Source organism: Cimex lectularius, unplaced genomic scaffold (assembly GCF_000648675.2).
Source record: "Cimex lectularius strain Harlan isolate CLEC.00 unplaced genomic scaffold, Clec_2.1 scaffold197, whole genome shotgun sequence".
NCBI lineage: Eukaryota > Metazoa > Arthropoda > Insecta > Hemiptera > Cimicidae > Cimex > Cimex lectularius.
The window spans coordinates 494,642-516,392 of NW_019392961.1; the positions used below are offsets into that span (position 1 = coordinate 494,642).

Here is a 21,751-nt window from a genome sequence, read left to right on the forward strand (position 1 = left end):
GGAAGGGGCAAGTTTCCACATTATTATTAAGGTCGGCAAGATTCATAGGGTAGAGGGTACTAGTATTGTCGTCCAGGGTTTTTTTTACATAACAAACTAACATTCGTACAGGGTGTTCTGTGAACAGCGCACAGCCCAGTAGTTGATCTCTTAGAGAGTAAAATTAAAGGGGAACTTCTATATCTCAACTACATCCTGTGGACGGAGCGAGATATTTACCCGGTGCTTTCTCAGTAACCAGAACGCGAAAGAGGACATATTCCATTATTTGGTGATATGCACTGTTCTTTTCTGGGTACTTACACGATTTTGCGCCATCTTCAGTGAGGATTTGTCTCTGGATTGTGTCTGAATACATTACTTCACTCAATTTGGCGCGATGCCTAAACGCGTTTGAGTTACATACAAAAATTATAAGTTAGACTTTATTTTTAAAAAAGCCATTTGTAATTACATATTTTTGGCCGGATTTACCTACCTCTTGTGTTGTTTAAATGTGATGATTAAGGTAATTAGTATTCTTAGGGACTATTGTAAATATTTTATATCGACCGGAAATGTGGTTTCAATGGTTTTCCTCTTTCAATTGAGACAATGGTGGTTATGAAAAATCTACACTTTTTGGTTATTAATTTTCAATTTTAGTTTTAGTAATACGTGAATAAATTTTAGCGCCGTGTTAGTCAATTATAATATATCGTGAAGCGTAAATTTACTGTAAATTTCATCCTTTATCGAAAGGATATCTATTTTCCTGTCCCAATATATAGCGTAATTGTTCCATATATTGTTATTAAATGTTGCAATATATGCACAGATTACAGCCAACCGTGATAGCCAATAATCTGACCATAATCCCGTTATTGGTATGATCATAGTTCACGGTTGTAACGTGTTCCGCTTGTTTGCCATTATGTTTATGTTTTATTATATCTTTTTAATCCAGGGACGAAAAACGTCTTACTTTAACTCATACGATAATCAAAACCACTTTCAGTCGTTCACGAATATATCAAAAAATGATATATTCCCAGCGAATTATGGTCAAGTTACTTTAGGTGGTGAAAGGACAACCCCCGGAGATTAGAACTGGGACAAGGTGCGGGGAGTGCCTCTCATAAAGTAGCATTGACTTATTTAAAGAAATTTGTCAAGGAAAACTGTGAAAAAACTCCCGCGTACGACGTTGCTTCATTACTTTCTTCGGGGCTTGGCTAGTAAGACAAAAAAGCGTTGAAATAATCCGACAACACTGACCTTCTTGAAACGTAAACTACTAGTTGTAATTAAAATTCTACCTTGGACACCCGACTTTTCACAAGAAGAGAGCTTTGATATCGGATGTTAGCGGGTTTTCACGAATGACGTTCTTATTTTTTATTTTAGTTTCTGGATAGTAGCCAACCAAATAACTTTACCAGGAGGCTTTTCGAGAAATCGCATCAAACGTTTATCAGCCCCCATTCTCTTATAAATTTTGAAACAAGTTTACTTTTAGAAAATTATTATTAATCAAAAATTATGACGCAATAGATAATGATGATAGTATTGTCGGTAGACGACCAGTGTACAATAGAAAAAATTACGTAACTCTTCCCTGCAGTAAATAAGTTGCTCAAATATAAATAGGGATATTGCCAATGGTTAGATGTATTAAAAGATAAATCGATGTAAACATAACTGAATGTATGGTTGAAAGGTTGGATGGATGTTGGGATGGTCGACTGAATGAATAACAGATGGACAGGCGATTAATAAATGGTAGACCGAAGGTATAAACATATATATATATTAGATAATATAAAGAATAGATGGACTTATAGGTAGATAGATCAATGTAAGCATAAATTGATTAGTAAATGGATGGATGAATGGATGTTGGGATGATCGACTGAATGTAAAAAGTATGGAAATCTAGGTAAATGGTTAGATAGATGTACATACAGATAGGTCAATTGATGTAAATAAACAGATAGTTGGATTGACGCGCGTAGATCGATAGGGAGAAGGATGAATAGCAAGATGGATTTAATGGTTTGATGGATACAGTTTAAGAGTTAAATGTATAAGCAGATGTATAACATGGAATCAATTCGGATGATTGATGAATAGACAAGAGCGAAATCGATCCGTACATAGATATAGAGGTAAATTAATTGATACCAACATCAATATAGAATGTAGTACTAAGAAGTGGATCAAGATTATTATTACGACCAAGACTGTCAAAATGTCCAGACCAAGATACAATTGGTACGATTTCCCGTTCCTGCACCGAAAAGTTCTAAAACAGGTTTATTGGGCTTAACTTTACAGGAAGTACTTTTTTTTATTAGGCCCAAATTGCTCTATCGTACGCAGACCTCTATGTCAAATGGCACGATAGACAGGTTAATTAGATTGCGCTGAAGCTTCATCTTAATTAATTTTATTGATTCCTGGATGAGCCTAATCCCTTTTAAGAATTTTAATAGATATAAATTTAATCTTCGAGAAATCTGTTTACAATTATGATAATAAACTTTTAAAAAGTTTTAAAAATAGACAATTGGGTTTGTATACGTTCTGGCATACAAACCCAATTGTCAGCAAAGAGGTAAATTAGGGTAAAAGATTTAAAAGGACCTTTCAAATAATTTGGCACATATTAAAAACTCAACCTCTTATAACGAAAAATGTTTTTAATCATATATTCATATGAAAGATACGCGTTAAAATCCAGGAGTGATTTATTTATAAAATAATACTGATAAGAACAAAGATACGTCAAACTTTTTTTAAACTCTGGGGTCATTTGATGTCTGTTTGGTTTGGACGGAACATTAAGAACTAGGAGACGCTTTTGCAAGGCAACAGGTTGAAGTTTACTATCAACTGGCCGAGGTATAGAGCCCGCCTTTCCTATATTTTTAACATTGCTCTTGGCAGTCGACCTCCTTTCGTAAGACCTCGTTTTAGAGGGAACCTGGTTTGGAAATTGCACTTTTTAATCTCTCCATTGAACATTCGTACCGGGTGAGAAGTTTACGGCTGTACAAGCATCAAGCCCCGAGAGGAGTGAGCGTTTCTGACGTTCAGTATGTGTTTAAAACTGTAAAAATGACCATAAAACAAAGCCTACAGCTTTTTTACTTTTTAAAACACGGAAACTGCTTGCTCTGCTCTTTTTTCCTTTATATTTTGATTATTACAGTACAATTTGTGTCAGCGTGTTTATAACATGGGGCAACTGAAATACGGTGTAAACATCAAATAAATACGCAAGGTTAAAAACAAAAGTGATCACCGATGTCTTAACTGTAGAAGCCATACAATCATATCTCTAACAAGGATATGTATATATATGACTGTATATACATATAGATGTATGTATATACATATAGATAGTCATCATTACACTCGGTGATGCCATGTTCGTATCCTCGCCCTGTTAGAACCCTTTTCCCTAGATGACCTACATAATTATATCAGAACCAGAGATATAAAATAAAAAGTCTGGTTTATTTTTATTTTTAATTTCATCCTTATTTATATCTCTTATAATAACAAAAATCAAAACCTAGTTGGAAAATACTGAAAGGTGGGAAGTTAAGCTTTCTAGCGATTTTAATTACGTTAAATTTAGATAAAATCCAAAGGTGTTGTGAATTTTTAGGTGGAGGATAGGATATCGGTGATTTAATAATTTTTTCACTCCCCCGGCGAATCCAGCTCAAAAATGTCTTTTTTTATATGCCATGAAAATTGGAATTTAAGGGTTTTATAGGGTTGTAAAAACGAATCCGAATAGGTATCTTTCAACAAATATATTTTTTGGACTACTGTACTGAAAGAGTGTTGTAATTTATATTCGATCTCTTTTATTACAATCTTACATATTATTTTATATCTTGCGTAAAAAAACGAATCAACTGATATGGATTATAATCTTGAAATGCGTGCACATCATAGACTGGGTTTCTGCGCTAAAAAATTATTTAAATTACTTACTAACGTAGGTCGTTAGCTTCAAGTCGCATTAAAATCTCTGAGTGAAAAATAACCCGATTGCTTTTTACAACGAGGGTAATGTCAGAATTTGTCAGTGCTGAGTATTTTCAAGCTTTGGATTAAACCAGATAACAAATGTTGCGTATCATTCGACCTAAAAAAACGTTTAAAGATTGGCCTGGTTTTACTTAAGCTATCTCTGGGGATTGTGCTTACGGTAACGAAAACATCAAACTCGTCTGAACAGTCTACTAGGTCTATCTTTGATGACAAATTGAAAGTACACGTGTACAGAAAGTGAAAACATAATTTTATCAATGTTAAACTGTGTCAATTTATTTCTGCAAGTTTATTGTGTAATAAGTAATAATTCACTGACATATACTTTGAAATTTCGTCGTATCTAAGCCAAATGAGACTTAAATAAATTTATTAATTGTGAATATTGGTTGGTAAGGAATTCGATAAGGGAAAAACAAATCATATTTGCCTGGAGATCCAAGATTTACTACACCTACAACACAAGCTACAGACCGTTAATTAATTTATGGTTAAAGCCCTGAATTTTAATATTTTAAGTAGATGTTTATATTTGTTAACCGTGTAAGTAATTAAAAAATATTTTCAAACTCCCGATGAAAGGGATGCAAAAATTTCTTGTTTAAGGAGTCAGTAGCTTACGATTGAGAAAAATCAAAATGTGGGCACATTTCGAAAATTGTACTACAAACACAATTCTTACGACTTGACTGGTCCAAGTATAAATGGTTAACATGATAAAACCTCTAGATTTAAAGTGAAGTTTGAAATATTACTATATCATTTTTACAGCATAAATTATGCCCTCTTCACCTCCACCTCGACAAACCGACGGTTCCTGAATCAATTCTGATATGGACTAGGCTGAACTCTTCCCCTCTCACATTTCTAATGTGTTCACTACTCGGTCAAGACACAACATACATAATCAATAATCAGGAATATCCCTGTTCAACTCCCTTCCAAACAATGGTTTTACTGACAACTCTTTAATATTCAGTACTCAGAACAACGCATTGTTCCATCCTTTGTCAATACTCTGTCATTCGTGATATTTATAAACCCAACTGATCACCGTACTTTCTAACTTACCATAAGCGTGCATAAAATCGTCATATACTTAGTTTTCACTTTTCAAAAAAACCTTTCTGTAGGATCTTCTTGTTATACGTACAACAAACCACGTTTCTTAAATACATTTTACCTGGACCTAAGGTAAAACTGGACCCCATAAATAAAAGGTGCAGCTACTGTAGAGGTACAAACTAAACTTATGCCACAGAACAAACGTAATTATACCGTACTAATCGCACCCATATAGATTAAGGACTACATCTCTACGGTACAGCAAAGAACAACCTATTTTGTATCCAGTCCTTTCATTCCAACCTCCTTCGTCCAAGGTCTTTCGTACCTTCTAATGTCAGGGCCCGAGTCCCATACCATTCACACAGACCTCAACACCCCCTATATTCGACATTTCGCCTAATTCCTACATATTAAATTCTATTCCAAATTATTTCCTCACCCTAATCCATTAATCAATAAGCCATACCATCTTATTATTCATACCGACTTTCCCCGCGGCCCACGAATGTGCGACATGAATATTTAATGTACATTTCTACCGTCGGCACCATTGAAGGACAGTCCTTCTTGCTTCTGACGCTATAAACCCCAGACCAGTCATCTAACTATTCGGTTTTGTAATAATTGTCGTCGATCACTTTGGTATAGAAGTGAACGAAGAGGAAGATGACTGGTCTGAAAAATCTCAATTTATAGGGAAGGAAGACGTGTAACTATATACTATTTAGAAATATTAAAAGTGGGGTGAGTATGTCGATTCACTTTTTGTAAATGACGGTTTTACTCAGATTTGTTGTTTATAACTCTAAGAAGATACTTTTAAACCAGTGATGTCTTAAGTATTTGCTTAAAATTGGTTAAAAGTGGTTTTAAAATTAAAAAGCAAAACAAAGACATAATTAATATGTTAGATGATAAGTTCTTGGCATGCAAGCCACAATGTGATATTTCTCAATCCTAGAGCACTGCACATTTTAAATTGCTCTAACTTCGTTGATTGCTATGGAATTTTAGATATAAAAAGAACAGCCAAATTATTATATTTGTTGGTGGAATCACCATAGGTGTTCATATTTTTGGTTTATTATTACTATAGTTATAAACCGAAGTTAAATATCCTCCTGTTGAATCTCTAGAGTTTGCCATCCCTAAGATCGTTAATCAATTACACGAATGACAAAGGACACTGACCGTAATGACCGAGTGCAAACCGACTAATTGTCAGGACAAAATTCTCTGTGGACTAACGATCCTACACGAAGGACGGCCGGAAATAAACCATCGGTGTAAATTTAAAACTAAACTTTACAAACTATATTTAAGCCGTAAATCAAACAGTAGGGGTGAGTAAGTGATACAGAGGGCCCGTATTGCAATTAAATCTTGCTGACGGGCAACATTCATTTGTTTCAATGGTCAATAATAGATGATCAATATTGTCAAATATTCTGTGTTGCGTATCAATTGAATCAATCGTATGTATTGATTAAACCTCTTCAATAAATTAATAATGCATGAAAGAAAAGTACAATCAAATATGTAAATGGCTAGTTCCATTAAAGGTTTATCAAATTAAAATTTTATTAAAATAAAACATTAGTTTATTTTAATAAAATATGAGGTTAGCACGTTTTAGGAATAACCAATTTAGTCCATGTTTGTCTTCATATTAATTTCGTTTTGCAAATAAACGCATTTCTTTCTATATCACATAGTTTTTATGAAAATCCCATTACTGAAGAAAACATTGTAAATTCTCTTTATCTTTGGAAAGGGGAAAAATTTAAGAATGAATTTGTCAGAGAGTTGGCCTTGTTTCAAAGACACTTTACTCTGCCAGATTTCTCAAGAAGGCCGTACAAGAAGGCGACGGCCAGTTAATTATTCTTAACAATTTGCAATAAAATACTATTTAAAGTATAATTTTTTAATTGAAAATAGAATCTCTGGTATATATATCAACAACAGAAAGAATCGTTACTAGAGAGAAATTTAAGATACTTCATTCTTCTTCGTGACTTGTCTTCAGAGGGGTGATAACGATCCATTTTTTACATGATTGGTGACGGCCGATCGAAAGGGAAACTACATAAATCATGTCTTCAACCGAAAACGCGTCTGCTAGAATTGGAAAGGGAATTCTTTATCATAAAACAGTCATATCAATCAAACGTCCGGAAGTTTCGTCCTTTATTAACCGACTGATCAAGAAGTAACGAATGTATTTTCTCGATTGATTAAGTACAGATTCTCTTAGTAAACAATAAATAATTTAATTTAATGAAAAGGTTTAAGCTTAAGTCTATTATACAGTAAGCACTGCCGCTTTAAAGCTGACGCAACATTATGTCTTACGCAAGGATTAGCTTCCTCGCATAGCAAGTTCAAATATTAACAATAAATTTTCGCTATAAGTACCAAATTTTAAGACCACGTGCTGTACGCAGAAATTTATTATTTCACCCTTTATTATTTCTCTCCATTTTTGGCTGGTAAAATATTTTGCTTAGAACTTCACAAAAAAATGATAAAAATGGTGCTAAAAGGATTAAATATTAAAAAGGGATATTTAAAACAATTACAATAATTTAGCATTTCTGGTTGATTTTTAAGAACAATTTTCACATTTTATGGTTATTTTTTCCGCAGTGTTTTCTTATAGAATATTGTTTCCTCTTTGATCGTTATTTAGGATTTGCTACAATCTTAGCTTATTTTATTTTATTTATTTATTTTTTTACGAGAGTTCGCAACAGCAGAGGTCATATCAACCCTCGGGGTGCCGGTGTTTTTGAAAAACAGCCCATTTGTAAGTATGTCGGGTTCGAATGCAGGACCGCTGGATTCAAACCCGAGACCTTTACCTTACAGTGATGAGCGCCGTGACAACGCCTAAACTGTTGCGGCCACCGGCCCAATCTTCGCTTATTCTGACCACATTTGTTTCTATATTGATATACTAATAGTATAATACAACCTTAAATGTTCAATAAGATGTGGTCAATATTAAATTGTAAACCTTTGTGAAATAAGCGTTTTAGTAGCGAGAACTTTGAAAAATAATATTTTTTTCAAAGTTGAAAAACTGACTATGGTGACTACTATTTCCAAATCTAGAGACCAGAAAATGTATTCAATTTAATCTCCTTTTTAGTGGTGCTATTGCTTTTTTAATTACTTTTTCAAAGATGAAGAAATGGATGAAGGAAAAGAAAAACCGTGGTTGAAGGATTAAGGTGGAAAGATTAGTAATAATAGATAAAAAAAAACTTATCTTAAATCTTTTATTCCGGAGAATAATAATACAATAATTCTTTAACCAAAGTGCAGTCGTGTTGGGAAATAAGTAACACTTGCGATATTTCGGTTTCGAACCCAAATTTTAAAAAAATTTAATAAATTCATTCAAAATTTCTTTAAGTTTTTTTTTAATTTTCCACCTTACCAATCCGTCAGCCACGGTTTTTCCTTTCCTCCATTAATTTCTTCCTTTTTGAAAAAAGTAATTAAAAAATAAATCACACCACTAAAAAGGATATTAAATGGAGTACGTTTTCTGAAATATCCTGGTCTCTAGGTTTGGGAATTGTCGTTTAGAATCACCATAGTAAGTTTTTCAACTTTGAAAAAAAAAATTTCAAAGTTCTCGCTACTAAAACACTTATTTCGTGAATGTTTACAAGCTTAGTATTGATCACATCTTATTGGAAATTAAACGTAGTTTACAAAGGTATCAACGGATTTGTCCAAAACCTTTTAGTTTTGGAGTTATCATTGTTTATTTGAAGCAAGGTCGTGAAATCTTAAAAAATCGGAAAAAGTGGAATAACTCTGAAACTGCTGACATTCGGACCATAGTTACGACTTTTTGGTTCCATTTTGAATTTAGAATCTACGGGCAAAGTTTGTAATACCAGTAGCCGAACACCCTGTATATACATACTTTTACGTAAAGCTTGACGTAAAGTGGGGCACATATGCCTTATCTAATTTTAAATGCGTAGCGTCTATTGAAAATTTTCTGTAAAAACGCAAATATTTGCAAAATTTCAAGTTTGGCTATTTAAGCGATAAGGAACACGACATTACTCGTTTTATCACGAAGTAAGAAGAAATAATGTAATGACGTTGTTTCAAAAGCTGCATTTTATAATGTCGTTCAAAAGGGTGACAGTAACTATTGTCAAAAAAATATGTATACAAAGTAATTATTTGCTGGAAACATATTTTCTTTAGCTGTGTTGACAATACGTTATCAATTTATACATACATTACAGGATGTCGTGCAAAAGAGTGCTTTCGTCCAAATACTCACGCAAAAAACATATTTTCATAATATATCCTTTTCGTGAAACTTGATGTTCTGTTATATAAAGCCATAAATAGTCAATTTCTGGTCCATGATACGATTTTGAGATAAGCTCTTTACCAAGATCATTTCAATGGGACATCAATATCATGTGATATCGACATGTCGAATTTCTGCGCTATGAAACCTGCCCTTTTCGAAGATAATCTCAAATGAATATCAATACAAAGAGACAAAATATCTAAATGACGTTTCTCACTGTTCGTAGATACCATATTGCAATGGACGCAAAGAAACTATAAATATTAATAAAAATGTAATGTCGAACGCTTCTTTTTTTATTTATTATTTCTATTGCTTCCGAACATCCGCCAAATTGTCAAATATAAAAAAGTTACGTCATTGCAGGAATTCATAAAAATTATTAACATTTTTTAGCAGAAATTAATTACGAATCTAACATAACATTGAGTGTATTGAGTATCACATTGGCAAAAAATAAAATAATTATGCATCATGATATTCTTCACTTACTTAATATTTTTTACTTGTTTTTTTCGATAATTAACCAAATTAGAAAACTTTCAAGGCAAATACTTTTTTATCCTAAAATCTTTCATACTATGAGGGTTTTTATAATTTCACTATGTCACAAATAGACAATTTCGGAACATATATGAGTCACTACGTTATTTTTTGTGATAACCATTGGGAAAATTCGTAATAAAAAAACTATCACTAGGAATTATTTTAACAATCCAACTTCTAAATAATTAGACGAATTCTAAATTATAAAGTTTCATCAAAGTGTTTTTGTTTATAATCATATTGAGTCAAATTAAGACACTATGTGTAATATTTCAGGTTGGGGTTTATTTTGTGATAGTTTACTGCCATTTACACCATTTGAAATCATCACACTAACACAAAAATAAATTAGAATTAAGCATTTCATTTCTTCTTAATTTTAAAACAACCAGAAAACTGATTGTTAAGTAAAACTTTACAATTAATTAAGGTTTTTAGTTGAGATGAAAAAAAGTTAATGGTACGAGAGGGATTCGAACCCACGACCTTCGGCTAGATACGCCGCTGGTCTACCACCTGAGCCATCGTGACCTCGATCCACTCGGACATCAACTCCCTATCGCAACCCCACCTTATGAGTTTTTCCTCCTTTTGCCATTTTCAAATGTCGTGTAATCGGTTTGGATTCTCGATGACAATTGAAATGGCGACGGAGAGCTTTAGTGAAATGTACTTCATTTTAATTCATTAAATTCACTAATTTCGTGGTCCGCTTGACCAATTAATTAAGGTTTTTAGTTGAGATGAAAAAAAGTTAATGGTACGAGAGGGATTCGAACCCACGACGATAGCTAAGGTGGTAAAGCAGCGGCGTATCTAGCCGAAGGTCGTGGGTTCGAATCCCTCTCGTGCAATTAACTTTTTTTCATCTCAACTAAAAACCTTAATTAATTGTAAAGAATTAGTTGGTCAAGCGGACCACGAAATTAGTGAAGTTAAGTAAAACCCTTTCTTAAGATGTTTTTTGCCCTCACAGACACATTAATAAGCAAATATGAAATAATAATTCATTAGCGTTATTTATGATTATCCTAAAACTTCCAAGTCATATATAATTTTTATGGGATCATCGCTTGGTCAATGAAATCGGTGTGGTTTTTTCTGATAGACAAACTTAAACAATCTGAAAATTGTAAATAGTAAAATCGTTTTACAAGATGGCTTTTGTGATAACCTCACAGTCACACAAATAAGCAAATTTGAAATGCTAATTTATTAAAGTTTTTTTATTGATTATCGTACAAATTCCAATTCGTAAAATTTCTCATTAAACTTTATTTTCGAGCCACAATCACTTTGTCAAGTCATCAGGAAACTTTGAGATAATGAAATCTGTAATGTTTTTTTGTGATAAACATACTGTCAACTATCTGGAAATTGTAAATAGTAAAATCCTTTTCTAAGATGTTTTTTGTGACAACAGCTCAGTACACAAATGAGCAAATATGAAATAATAAGATTAAGAATAAGAATAATTCGTTATGAGTTTTTTATGATTATCATACAAATTCCAAAGTCACATACATAGTTTTATTTTTTATAATACTTTTTTTCTGGGATCATCGACTTGTCACATAAGCAGGAAACTTGGTCATACTTTGTGATAAAGAAACTTAAGCAATCTGAAAATTGTTAATATGTTTTTGTGACATCACAAATAAGAAAATATGGAATAATAATGAGACTAAGAATAATAAGAGTAATTCGTTATGAGTTAATGATTATTAAACAAATTCCAAATCATAAAATTTTATTTTTCACTAAACTTTTTTTTATGTGTAATCTTTTTCTTTATTAATTCACATAACCAGGCAACTTCGAAATAATGAAATTGGTCAGTTTTTGTGATAACCAGATTGTCAAAAAATTCCCTTTTGACAGATAAAAAATACAAAACCACACTACTGTTTTTAAAGTTGTTTCACAACCAGACCAATCCGAAATCTTTATATTTAGTCTTCACAATGTTGCACAAACAGATTTCATAGTATAATTTCTTAATAAGAATTTTTTGTTTGTAATAATATTATTAAAATTTACTAATTGGAAATCATGAAATTTTTAATTGTGTATTCAAAATATGCCATTTAAGCGTTTTGTAATACGAAATCAAACAAATAAACAATTACAATATTATTAAGAAAATAGGACGAATGAAACGTGGAATAGATAAAATACTCACTTGGGACTTCCTGTTCTTGAGGTCCTTTGGCGTGCGGGGTTGCTTTGTGGTGATGTTTGTGATGACGTCTGTGTCTTTTCTTTCCCGGCAGATGGACGCCGACGTATATGGAATGAGCACGGTGCCCTTAAAAAAAAAACAAAAAAAAACAAATCTGTCATAAACTTTCTTACAATTCACGTTATCACACGATACATTTTTGGTACAAAAGGATGTTTTCACCGTCTGACCCGTGTTAGATTGAAACATGTCACGGATACTTCGAATCGATAGTCGCATTGAACCTGTCAACAGAACTGCCCATGCCGTGCTTGTGTATCGTCTACGGGCGACTCATGCCTCGAAAATGCGTACCTCGCACATCTGACCTTTAAACTGGCCCAACAAACTACCATCCACGACTACCACCAGTATCGAGAAATTCAATTTACTACTGAATCGGATTGTGAACGGCCAGAACACTTTTTAAGTTGAAGTATTGAACTTTCTTCCTGCATATATAACAAAGGTTCACTGGGAAAAAACTATGAGCAAGTGCAATAACGAAAAAACAAAACTTAACAAATCTCTCCTCAAATTATTTTTACTTTATATATAAAACCATTTTTAAAACAAATTGCCTACTCTTTTCCAAAGTTAGAAACCTTTATTTATTTATTTGTACATAGTCCAGACAGGGTACGTTCTCAAAATAGGACAGTAGGAAATAAAATAATTAAACTACAATTTAAAACTAGGCATAAAAGTAAATTTAAAGTAATTATAGACAGTGTATATAAATGATCAACTTGGTCTGCTGAATGAGTTAGCCAACAATAAATTAGTCGTTTATACACATTGTGACTGTAAAATAATGGATGGCTAATATCTGATGAGTCATTGAGGAAATTAACTAGGGGAGGAATACAAGCGGAAGACCCATAACTAGTTCTATAAAAAGGCACTTGAAGGAGAATAAAGTTTTAAGTTCCGATTAGAAACATTCAAATGAAAGGAGGAGACAAAATTAGGAGCATTATTACGCCAATAAGAACTCTACAGGAAAACGTGAGCGAACCAGCAACCCTACGCAGGTTTAGAGTATCCAGCCCAACAATTTTAAGTTGATCGCAGTAAGAGAAGTCTCCCACCTGAAGATAGCCAGATTCGAACATTAAAAATTGCACCGCTTTTTACGTTACCCTCTCTTATGTCTATCGACATCACATTTATTGACAGGTAAAAACAGCACTGGCACACTCCAAATGGCTTGTAACAAAGGACTGATAGTCTGATTGGGAAGATACTGCTTCATTAGTTTTTAATATTAAACATTCAGGACCAATAATATATACACACGCTTTACAAAAGTATAGAAACATACTAAAATTCTATAATCGATGTACAAATTATGAAAAATAAAGATATTAAAAATATTGTTGATATATTTAGAATAGGCGTGCCAGATGTTATTAACCAAATTTAGAAAAATCCATGTTTAGTCAATTTAGTAAGGGTGGTAAGTGTACATAGCCCTTCGACGAAATTCAGACTGTAACAAATATAAAAAAGAATTATTTACTGTTAATTTCGTTTTTTAACTTCTTTTTGCCAAGCCTCCGCATTTCATGTTTTTGAACCTTCCTATTATAATTGAATTATCAAATATGTTAATAGTAAAATATTTGAGAAACTAAAGAGAAACTAAGCCTGGGAATATTTTTTTTCAACGCAGCTGGATTTAAAAACAGCATCTGCCCTATACCCTATGTGGGATAATGTAATCTTATCTCTCAAACTGTACATTTTTCGTTAAACATGCGGCCTTTCTGTTTCATTTATATAAAATTTAATCAGGTTTCTTATACCCGATTTATTTTAGAATCACTAAAACAATTTAGCCGAATGCATAGCAGCGTTTTTAAAGAACTGGGTCAAAATGAGACGAGAGCAGGTCTAGATTTCGGTGATCGATGAGTTGAATTATTCCCGTAATCATGCACCTACCACTTCCGGATTATACACAATTAGGGCTTCAATTAAGTCAAGTAATCTGCCATATTAGACTCTCGGCTTCCGTAATATTACTACAAGATTGGACCCTCACGATTTCATCGGAATCTTAATTAGTCATGAAAAATCTTATTTTTAATATAGGGTCAACCAAAAAAAGTGTCGATTCGAGAAAAAGGTGGACGAATGAAGGTTTGCAGATATTTTGAATTTGACCCAGGACGCAGTTTCGGTATGCTATACGCCAACTCAAACTTAAAAAAGTTCCTGGATTTGACATGTTAACTCCTCAAATCATCAAACACCTTCCCAAAAAATCCATAATATTCATTGTCCATATTAATTCAGTCCTACGCACAACCTATTTTCCTCTTCGTGCAAACATTCCGACATCCGTATGATTCCTAAACCCAATAAACGAACATCGGCCTACTTCCTACAGGCCTATTAGTCTCCTATCAATTCTAGAGCGGCTTATTTAAAAACATATCTTTCCAACCCTTGATTCTAAAGGTGGCCATTCACGATCGCTCCCAGCAGTCCAAACGGAGCGACGCCGTTCCAAAAACCACGTCAATGGCAAAACTGAACTGGCGTGCCGGGCTGCGCCGAATATTCGACCGGCCCAAACTCCATCGCGCCACTCCAAACATCTGCAGCGCGACGACGGCATGGCGCGTTCGTGAATGGGAAAACCTGGCGTAAACGGAGGAATATTGGAGCGCTGGCCTGGTCGTGAATGGGAAAACCCGCGTTTTTTTGGCGCAGTCTCCGTCTTTCTACCACTGAGCAAACATTCCGTCGTACATTCTCAAAAAGTCAAAAACGTTTATTCTTTATTGGCAATGACATCCAATCTTGATTTTATTGTTGAGGTGATTGAATTGTATAAAAGTTTACCATGTTTATGGAAACTGGTGGACAATGATTACTATGATAGAAATAAAAGAAATTCGGTCCTCGACCAGACTTTTCAAAACAAAGGATACAAATGCAACGAGAAATGCGGTATAGATAACCCCTAAGCGCTGAGCAGAAATCGTAGTAGAGAACTTAAGTTCTTCGTAGTTCATCCCTGTAGAAATCGTAGTGTGGCTGCCAACCTTTCATGTGGAGTGATGATTCTCTTGTGACTGTCTTTTGTTTTCTAAAAAAAGTTATCACATACCATTGGTTTGGATTCCGCAGCCGTGATGTAGCAGTCCAACAGTGCTATCGCGTTGAAGTTGTCATTACTGCCACTCTTGAATTGGGACAGTACTGTACAGGGTTTTCCTTGATGTGCTCCAGCCCTTTGATCGAGTTTGGCACCCGGGCTTGATGGTTTTGCTCAAGGACATCCATTCCTCTACAAACTACCTTATCCTGCGAAGCTTCCTCACTGACCGGTACTTCCGAGTCATTGAAGGGTAGGCGTCTTCCCCAAGCTATCTTCTCCACTCTGGTGTACACCCAGGGCATTTTTATGGGCCCCGTATTCTACCAGGTGTACACAGCTGACTTCGCATCCCATCTTCAAACCACCACCCTTTACCCTTCAAACCACCCTGACCTTTGCTGATGATACAGCGATCCTTCAGCCATCACACTACTGGAGACAAGATGTACAAAAAAAGATAAAATTTAAACCACAAAAATCCACTCAGATACTTTCAATCTCAGCAAAAAGATACCCCTCCAGTCTATTTCAACCAAGTACCCCTCCCAAGATGGACAAGGTACGGTATCGAGGACTACATATTGGCTAACGTCTAACGTCGAATTCAAACGACACGCACGATTGAAAGGACAAGAAGTTTTGAAACGGTACAGAGCGCTTCACGACTTCATGATAAACGCTCTAACTTACCTCTGACAAACAAAGACTGTTTTATAAAACCATTGTGAAGCCGATATGGACTTACCGCCTGGAAGTTTGGGGTACATCCAAACATTCCAATTTCCCCCTCTTCCAAAGAGCCTAATCCAAAATCCTCAGAAAAATTATAGGTTATGTAACCATCGATACTATCCATATAGACCTAAATATTCCTTTTGTCCAAGATGTATACGCTTCCGCAATTGCCAATTTCATACAACCTCCTAATCATCATAAACCAAAAGAAAAACTCTCATTCCGACGTATTCCCTCAAACCCTTCTCGCCGATTAAAAAACGATGGTCGAGAGATCTACTTTCCAGTGATAGTGACACTAACCTCGATTAAAAAGAGAACACTTAAACCTTATATGAGTATTGCCTGTGGGTAGTTTCTCAATCTTATTTATTTGATTGATTTATACACTCAGTGTTACTTAATACCGAATTGAGGGTAGTTATAATATACTGTAAATAAAAATAAAAACATTAAAAAAGAGTCCAAGCTTTATAGACAAAACTCCACACTTTAACGCAAAAATAGACGTTATCATTATATTTATTACAGAAACAAATGTATTACACATAACTTAGGTTTCTGTTAATTCTAAAGAAATTAAAGGACTTAAATTTGACCCGGTCACTTCGCTGATCATGTGTTGGAACTATTAGGACGTCAAATTTATTTATTATTATATTACTAATTTGTCGTACAATTTCTTTTTAATTAAAATTTGACTATTAATAAAACTCCAACGTTTGAATAGGTCTGTATTTGTAATTCTCGTAATGATCATATAATCGTCCTTTATGAAGATGAGGTTTCCTAACTGCCTCATCAGCCCTTTGTATGTTAGTTTAGGAACCACCTACGAGAAAATTAAATTTCTGACACAAACAGCAACATCCGTTTCAACTGTTAATTCACTTTTTGAAGAGCATAGCAACGAATATTTGAACTCCATTAATGTATTTATTTTCTTTAGACAGTGGATTTTTCTTTATTTAAATAACAGTCTAGGTCTAGCATAAATTATTCGTATAAATATTGCCCCTATTGGATAAACTTGAGCACATCGCCTAAAGATCCGCAGAATATGACAATAATTTTAATATATTCTATTGTCCCTGTTAAATTGGGCGGATGTTCAGTTAACTTCTGTCAATCAATAACAAGGACTCTCTTTTACACAACAAAATTCAATTAAAACAAAATTCAAATTAAAGAGGATTAACTGACAGCCAAGTAATGCTGATATGAAGAAAAAAGATTCACATACACGTCACATTTATACCAAGTATTGCAATTAATTTACATATTTAATTTGATTAAGAAATGACATTCGAACCTTTAACACAAATTGAAATTTTACGAGCATGACGTAACTATGTTAATGTTACAAGTTAATCCAACAGCCTAACCAAGATATACGTAGGGTGTTAATTAACCTGTTGGACTCTGTCGATTTTTTAAACAATTTTCTCTTAGTACAATCTATCATAAATGAGTGAATAATAGTTCGGAATGAGAGTGAGAATGTATGAAAAAATAAAACAAGAGGAAAAAGATATGTTGTGGTTACTGTTTCCAGAACTTCTACGCAGTGCAGGTTTTAGTATAATCCTCGCGCCCTGAGTCTTTATTTGAAACTTACAATTTTATTCCACGTCTTGTGCTACCCAAGGTAGATTAAATACAAAACAGTGTAGTCTGATATTCATTACCTCCATCAATGTTTCATTCTTTTAGATAAGGAACACCAAGGGCACAAAGTAGTTCTGGCCCTGACTGCCATATTGACGATTGGTCGAGTAGGAAAAGGACAAGGTGATAAGACTTGCGTTCCCAAAGGATTTAGTTCGAAGGACGGCAAATATTTGAACTCGTCCAATTGCGCTTGACTAGATTCCGAACCCTTTGTAATAAAGTCCACTAGTCACTGAACGGAAAAAGGAGTTAAATGATTTGCTTTCCAATATCTTCCTCTTCAGTTATTTTTTAAAAATTTTAATTAGAAAAGTGTTTAAAAAAGAAAAAAGTGTTAAAAAAGAAAGTTTTTTAATTTGATAGTTTGGCTTTTGTTCAAAATTACCTTGGAAATCCAGCTCTGTGTAGCCTTGCAAGTGAGTCTGCTGGGCTCCTGGATCCTTGGGAGCCTCGTCGTCTCCGGAGGATGTGTCCATGTTCCAAGGTCTGAAACAAAAATTTTTGTAAGTAAGTTTTCTATAAAATCAATCAGACATTTAACACTAAGAACAATTTAAAAATGTACACTTTCCTAGAAAACTAGCGAAAATATGAAGTGCTGACTACTGTGTTCTAAAGGCAACAGGAAGATGAACTGAATGAAGGATTTTGATGTCTAAGAAAACCGTAGGACTGTAGGAACAATCCATGTGTAAAAACAGTGATAATGGAGTCAAACATTATGGTAATATAGTAGAGTAATTGTCATAAGTAATAACTACAGTTCTGGTGGAATGCATGAAGGTACAGGGGTTTAGAGTCGATGAGAATGTATCTCCAGAGGTATTAAAACGTAAACGGAAAAGATGGCACTACCTTAATGATAGAATATGAACTACACCGAACTGCCCAAGCAATACATTTCAGTTGAATTAAACTTCCGGACTCGAATAAACAAAAGGGGTGGAAATGCTGGAAAACCTTATAAAGAAAGGTAAAATCTTATAATTCACTGACGTTTCAAAAAAAGGAAAGAACGCAGTAAAATGGTTTATTTATATGTATCAGATGTGCGATCAGAACGAGTCTAGTATGGATACTGTTCTTCACTGGATGATAATAAGGGATAGAATGAAAATCGTGCACACATAGCAAGCAGAAAGAATCTCTAGGGAGGTTCGAACGTTAACGGAAAGACAGAATCACCGCAATGAGAGTTATGGTTCTAAAGGATGGCATGAGCATGTTATTCGAGTTAAAATAAAAACTTCCATACTTCAGGAGCAAAAGGAAGTGTTGTTAATGAGGGAAGACTGATGCTACATCAATGGATCTGCAATGCAAGAAGGAACAGATAAAAGTATTCAATCCTAATGTAATTCATAGGTTCGCCGTCTCTTTCCAGCTCAGTTTTTCAGAATGTAGATAGCCAAGCAGCGCTAAATTCTGTTTATTTAGCACAACTCAAAGATAGCTATGAATTGCAAATAAAAGCAAGCAAAAAAGGAATAAAAACAGGTATCCTTAATTACATACCCGAAAATGAGAGAAATAGAGAAACCAGACGGCCTTGCAAATAAAGGAAGAGCTACCACACCACTGACAATACATACCATACATACTAAAGTCATTTTTGGAACCGAACAAAAAATGGAAAGCAATAAAAAGTGGAGATATCGTACTGGGCACAGATCTAAAAACAAGAGGTTTATTGTCAGGCCACTACAGAAACAATGATGTGAGTGGCGTCAATCAGATTCTGCGCTTAAATTTTAAATAATTGCTTTTATGTGGTACGACAATTATTGGCCTATTCGAGTTTGTAGGTACGAAGAACCTGTTTAGTAACGCAATTTTCTTAAAATTTTTAAATTGAAACAATCGGATCAAAATTGATCACCTTGGTCCGCTTATTCGCAGCTTTTTTCTCAACCACATTTTGGTATTCGTACTGCTCGATGAATGTATTACAAACCGACCAGAAAACGAAGTTAAAATAATATTGATGAGGGCAAGAATAAACATCACTATTCTGCACGTGAGATATAAAATGTAGAGGACGAAAATACCATGTCGACCCATGTAGAAGAGCAGTCTTTCTCTTTGCACCCTTGTAAACCGGCGCTTACAAGGCGATAAGTTGACAAGAGCGGCAGAAAACCTCCTTACGAATTATCGCCCCAGTATGCCATGTATCTTCTTTCAAAAAAACCAACCGACTTAAAAGAATCTATTTTAACAACAGCACAAAACATCTGGATAACCAGATTATCCTGTTTCAATTTCAAATGTGTGCTTCACTTTTTATTCCTAATAATCACAAGATAAATTTAGAACCCACGAAGGTACATGCTACTCAGACCAAAAATACCAACTTTAGTAAATCATAAAAGGAGTTAAAACACTACTGTCTTATAACGATAAACTTCATATTCAAATGAGATTGATTCTACAATCGATGAACTGTAATTTTCATGTTCTCATCCAGGAAATAGAGCCGACTTATTTATAATTTATAACGTGAGGTTTGATTATTTACAGTGAAAAACAATCACAAAGGTGAAGAAACGCTGCCTGTGTTTTGAGGAAAACATCAAGTTTGAGAAATGAACACTTTATTAAATAAGTAGATATAAATAAATTCAGATTTTAGAGAAGTACATAAGACAAAAAGAACTCATTACCACACGATATGTACAGTGAGACCAGAATGATCAAAAAGGATAAAAATTGTCAAGAACATTATTTTCTAAGTTCCCAATTAAATATATTTATACATCAAATGCAGGCATTTTTTTCCAAGTTCGACAAACTTCCTTTTATTTGAATTTTGCATAAAGTTAATTGATAATGTGGTGATTGAGATCACCTTCAGGGCTCAATAAAGATCGAAACGATGGTACGATAAAGAAAATGTTTTTCTGAAACCTACATCACACCAGACCGCATCTCACGATTTCTGAATAATTAATTGATAATACTGTACTTGTGGAAACGACAAGAATCTGTTAAATTTATATTTTTTCTCTTTATGGCATGACACAAACGTTTTATAATACAATTATGTTAACAATAATAACAAGAATAATTGAGTAATTAAGGGGCGTCGGTGACCGCAACGGTTTAGGCGTTGACACGCCGATCATCTCTGTAAGGTAATGGTCCCTGGTTTGAATCCGGCGACCCTGCATTCGAACCCGACATACTTACAAATGTTTTTTTTTTCATGTTTTTTTCAAAAACACCTATATCCTCTGCTGTTGCAAACCCTCGTAAAAAAATTAATTAAAAAAATAATCGTGCAATTAGCAAATGGGATTGAAAATTATCGATTATTTGATTGAGTTGATATGAGTTGTATCTATACATGGCGTTCTAAAATGGTGTTTCTACGAGAATTTGAGAACATTGATGCGGAAAGATAAAAAGGACTCTTACACCACACCAATAAATGAAAAGCGATCTCACTCTTAGAAAAACAGAAAGATATCGGTTTATGATACTTCGCCCTTTTATGTGGCGTTATAACAAAGGAGTGCTGTTCCTATTTCCATACCGAAAAAACTCCATTACTGGTTTCTTCAGCCTACTGAATGTCTTTCTAACGATTTTCTTTCGTGTATGATGTCTATATTTGAAAGAATAAACGACGTTTATCTTTTGAGAAGGGAAAAAAGTAAAGTTCATTGTAATTATTATCAATAATTCACTTGATTGTCATTACTGTAATTTTATTCTTCATCGGGTCTATATTGTACAGAAATTTCAGGCTTTTGATAGAATTTTTTTTTTGTATCTTTGACTTCTGTCTTCTATAATACATTCTGAGTAACACCAGACCAAACTAAGAGTTGTTAATCCCCATTTCAATATCTTGAACTTAAATTTGAGTTCAAATTCATAATATTAAGTACTGTTAGTTCTAATTTGAAAAAAATTCTTCATGATAAAAGGATGGAAAAATTATAATTAATTTAAAGTTTTACAAGAAAAATGTAATAGAAATGATGAAGATGAG

General features: G+C 33.9%; 1 protein-coding gene across 6 annotated transcripts in view; it reads right to left on the reverse strand.

The window, feature by feature from the left end:
- LOC106665826 (sodium bicarbonate cotransporter 3) overlaps positions 1 to 21,751 on the reverse strand; it is a 102,797-nt gene that overhangs the window by 23,320 nt on the left and 57,726 nt on the right. For all 6 annotated transcript variants that reach the window (XM_014392594.2, XM_014392590.2, XM_014392592.2 and 3 more), the window contains exons 2-3: positions 18,140 to 18,240; positions 12,198 to 12,323 (exon numbers count right to left, since the gene is read on the reverse strand). In XM_014392594.2, coding sequence (XP_014248080.1) covers positions 12,198 to 12,323; positions 18,140 to 18,240 — 227 coding nt within the window. The remainder of the gene's footprint in view (positions 1 to 12,197; positions 12,324 to 18,139; positions 18,241 to 21,751) is intronic.